At 33.2% G+C, this 4,920-nt stretch overlaps 1 protein-coding gene across 1 annotated transcript; it reads left to right on the plus strand.

Moving 5' to 3' along the window:
* The first annotated feature begins 2,220 nt into the window (after positions 1 to 2,220).
* On the plus strand, positions 2,221 to 4,659 carry LOC118205617 (forkhead box protein A1-A-like). The gene has a single exon (XM_035377909.2). The coding sequence runs from the start codon at positions 2,684 to 2,686 to the stop codon at positions 3,929 to 3,931; it is 1,248 nt and encodes a 415-aa protein (XP_035233800.1). The 5' UTR covers positions 2,221 to 2,683; the 3' UTR covers positions 3,932 to 4,659.
* Positions 4,660 to 4,920: the final 261 nt, after the last annotated feature.

A 4,920-nucleotide genomic window follows, 5' to 3' on the forward strand; every position in this document is an offset into this window, starting at 1 on the left:
AAAAAGTAGTAAAATGGGTATTATTAAAAACTGCGTTTTATTTTTTTATTTTTATTTTTTTTTATTTTCAAAATGCTTAGCTTATTAATCAGCAACAAACATATAAAATTTAAAAATTAAATTCAAATAAATAAATTAATATAACTATAAACAAATAAGCTGATTAATTAAACATTCAAATCTTACGTTCTGTCGAATGGAAGTTAAAAGCATTTTATTTCCGGCAACACATTGCTTTTAAATAGCTGAGTTAGTTAATTAAATATGAAAGACAAATCTCTTACACTTTGCGGAATGGCAACACACTGGCGCGCGGAAGATAAAAATTTTATTTCGAGCAACGGCAATATATATATATTTTTTTAAATGGCTGCGTTTGTTATGAAATGAATAATAGAAAGTTAAAAATTCGGTATTCTATGTACACGCGTTCAGGTCAAGGTCCACGTGTGTTTAAAGTGTTGCGGCTTTAGGCGTCATTATTTTTCTATAGTGCGAGAACCAATCATACAAACATACGTACTTAAAATACATACATCTGTACAGATTATTAATTATGTAATACTAGAGATGTAGCATTAACCAGCAAAAGGCATTTTAATATTACTGATATCATGTTTTAAAGGATTTGCGCATCTTAAATGCTTTATTGTTTTTGTGATATATGCAAAATTATTTGGTTTGTCAACAGATCGAAAACTCCATACATATAGTTCAAATTTCGATACTGTAATTTTAACTTCGTTAATTGTGTTTGAATTACTGATTAGATTTCTATAATTCTTATCTGATGTATTAAAAGAGTATACAGAAAGTCTACCAAAATTTTGTAAAAATTGGTGCCGTTTATAGCTGAGTAGCATTTTTTTTTTTTACCGAAAGGAGACGTTAGTCCAGAAGGGCTTAGTCTCGAAACAGCATTTTGCGTCGATTCACTATAAACGGTGTATCACTTTTTAAATTGTTGCCACCAAATATTATTTCCCTGTTTTGTATTTAAAGAAAGTAAATAATGAAGAGAGAATATGCATGAATGCAAGTATGTTTCTCGTACAGTGAAAAAACGACGGTACCTAGAGCCATTAAATTTTGAATAACGTAATCCTCTACCCGAACTTGGGCACCTGAAAGCTCGAATTTTTAATTGTTATTATTATCTATTTCATGTCTTGTGAAACTTTAACGAATTTTTTATTAACAAACTCAAAGATTTCAAAGCAAGCAATGGCAACAGTGTAGCGATAAAAATCATTTTTAGCTCTAGCGCACGAGACTGTCTGTCGGAAATTCTAAAGACATGCTGTTTTTAAACGTTTTGTAATATTGCTGTTGATATGAACTTTATGTGGTTTAAGTGCGAAGCAGATGATATTCAATAGATAAAAGTAACGCACTAAACGTTATAAAAAAAAAAAAAAAACCGCCCTTTTGAAGCATAATATAAAATCTGAATGCTTTCAGTTTTTTTTTCCCCCTCTAGTTTTTAATTTTTATCAAAACGAAAATCACTGCTAATTCCTAACTGAATTTGCTACTAATGGGTAAAAAAAAAAAAAAAGGAACTACAGCATTTCGCCTAACTTTGATTTTTAGTGCGATAGCATCTAAATATATATATATATTACTCGCTTAATGTTCGTTCGAAAATTTTCATTAAAATTTTGTGTGAATGTCGAATAAATCTCGAATGATATTATTTTTAATTATGGAATTGGAATATCTAATACCCCTCGCCCCCTAAATTATGAATCTTAAAAGAAGGTCATTTTTTATTAATTATTAACTATTATACTTAACTAAAAAATTCATTGCTTCACAGATATTTTGATACTTTCGTCTGTATACTGCTTACAGGAGATATTTTGCTTCCCAGAATGAAAATAAAATTCCTTTTTTTTTTTTTTTTTATATATATATATTACCTAACTTGTAGGGAATTCCTGGAGAAAACGGACTAAGGTCTTATCTTTTTGCGCCAGCGCAAGGCAGATTAAAAAGAAAATCGCTTCCTATCGTAATCACCTGATTGGAGCCCTCAGTTATTTCGTCTCCACCTCAACATACTCTTCACTAATGAACACGTTGAGAGGCGTGGTTCGTAGCCTGACGTCATGAGTCGTCAGAGGAGGTGTATCCCTAGGGAGAAACAACTTCAGGAACTGCTCAGCGTTTGCTATAACAATGATATTTACTCACAGCTGCTGCAGAGAAAGTTTTAGTTTGAACTGTTCGTGGTGTGTGTGCGGATTTCGTTGACACGAATAGCACTGGATGTGTACAAGACCAACATAGATGATAAAGTCATGTTTGGACTGTGCGACTTTTCGACGTTATGAAAGACTTAGTTTTGCCTTTTTTGTTTTTCATTACGAGAAGGTAGGAAAAGATATCAAGAATAAAGTGATTTGAGTGGAGAAGAAAACAATACTATTTTCTTTGTTGCGTTTTTCAAGGACAAAAAGCAAATAATAGACTATTCCCAAACTGCATTTAATAATACATATTAAAGCAGTGAAATATTTATTATTAGTTCAAGGGAATTCAAGCAGCTAGATCTTTTGTACGGAATTTTCGGATATTCAACTTTTGGGTTTTTAACCCCGTCCGAATTTTTTTTTTTTTTTTTTTTTTTTTTTTTTTTTAGTGCAACGAATTGTTTTGAAAGCAAGAAAAGTAAACTTTAATGATAGCGCACAAAAATTTTCAAGAGTGTTCTACCACAATGCCCACTGGCAGTTACATGAATTCGTCTACCATGCCTGTTTCCATGAATTATTCGACTCAGGCATTTACCACTGGTTTCTTGTCTCATCAAGCAATGGGGGCTGTTGCACCCTCTTGCATGTCACAACCTATACCTCCCATGGGCAGCATAACGCCTTTGAATCAAACCAATATGAACTGCATTAATGTTCAACAATTCGGAAACGTAGATTACAACAACAGTATACCAGCCGAAGAAGATGCAGTCGTACAGATGGTAAGGAATGATAAGTTTCGCCGTACGTATCCACATTCTAAACCTCCTTACTCCTATATATCTCTCATCACCATGGCCATCTCGAGCAGCACCTCTAAGATGCTGACACTGAGTGAGATTTATCAGTTCATCATGGACAGGTTTCCTTATTATAGACAAAATCAGCAGAGATGGCAAAATTCTATTCGCCACAGTCTTAGCTTCAACGACTGCTTTGTCAAGGTGGCTCGAACACCTGACAAACCAGGAAAGGGCAGCTTCTGGGCCCTCCATCCAGATTCCGGCAACATGTTCGAGAATGGTTGCTTCCTGAGGCGGCAAAAGCGATTCAAGTGTAGTAAGAAAGAAGCACTTCGCCAGACTCAGAAAGACCAAAAGAGTTCAGGTGACCTTTCTCAAGTAAAAAGCTCACCAGACACCCATATCTCTCCCTCCAAAATGGACAAGCAACTTTCAGCTAAAGTAGATGTCCTTTCATCCCCATTAACGTCATCCAACCATCTTCAAATTCATACTCCGAACGATTCTCATCAACAGTTGTGCCATTCCTCTTCAAACAATATTGCCAGCATAGCAGACAACCAAAGGAATCGTTTGGATTGTTGCAAGCAGGAAGAACTTCTGTACCCATCCTTTAGGTATTCTGACTCTTGTATCATGTCCAGCGCCCCTTTCGATTCCACCAGTCACCAAGACATCCTGAGAACATTCAGTGATGCTTTTTCTTATCCCTCCATGAAGACCGATGTCGGTTTCAACGTCAGCAATCTTCCCTTTTCCATTAACAATATAATATCTCATTCTGATACCAAAATGGACATGAAACCGTATGATATACCAGCTCCTCCTTACAACAGTTACAGTTCAAATTTACCTACAAGTGAGACTATGTCCTATCTCCACCCTCCATCCTTCTATAGTATGCCACAACCCATGACATCAACGATGTGAATTTTTACATTATTTTTCAGTACGACAACTTAGTTTTCTGCTCTTATATGCTCTGATTGTCAGCAGCGCTAAAAGTTTATCTACTATTGAATTTATTAGACTGTGTGAAAGATACTAAAGCTTATTTCAAATCCTTCATCATTATGAATGCTCGAAACTGGTAGTAATATTTATATGTGCTGTTTGAAAATACTAATGTGAACTTTCTTTGAGCTACATTAGTGGACACGTTTTAAGAAAGACTGTTAAATACAGATTTTTTAAAGAATATTTTATTAAAGACAACATTTCTGCTCTACCGTTTTCGTGAATCGGGTTCTGAGAGGTAAACTGTTAATAACATCTGTGATACACTTGTTTCGTACTGTGGTATCTGTGATAGACTGCTGTAAAACTGGACTTGTACACTAAGCTGTATTTTATGTAAATATTCCAAGCATGTATTGATTGTTGGACATTCAAATGAGGTGAAGTAAGTAATATGGATGAAATAAGTAATTAATAACTTTCCTTGGAAAGTTTGGAAAACAATTTGTGTATCTGTAAATATTTATTAATTGTTTGCTTCGTCATTTTAAACCCATTTTAAAAGACAAAATCTTTTCCTCCCCTTTTAATGAATGATAAATATTGCTTTCTGTTTTAAAATGTCAATCAAAATCATATTGCTTTTACATGCAAAAAATATCTAAAGATTACTAAAAGAGGTAAAATTAATTATTACTTTAAAACAGTGAATGCAAAAGTTATTATTCTTGTGATTTAAAAACAATTTTGAACTTAAAAAATTCATTAAAGTTTTTTTTTTAATGATGATTGTTTCTGATTTCTTTTCTGGGAATCATTGTACAAATTGCGTAATATTTCTGTTTTAAGTTTGTATATTATTTCTTGTGCAGATTGCATAATTTTATTTTTTAATAGAAAATAGTTTTATTGTAGATTTAATCAAATATTAGTAATGTGTTATTAAGAATATGTGGCAAAAT

The sequence above is a fragment of the Stegodyphus dumicola genome, chromosome 2, assembly GCF_044657685.1.
Source record: "Stegodyphus dumicola isolate Sdum_Otavi_A_Nest chromosome 2, ASM4465768v1".
In the NCBI taxonomy this organism is placed as follows: domain Eukaryota; kingdom Metazoa; phylum Arthropoda; class Arachnida; order Araneae; family Eresidae; genus Stegodyphus; species Stegodyphus dumicola.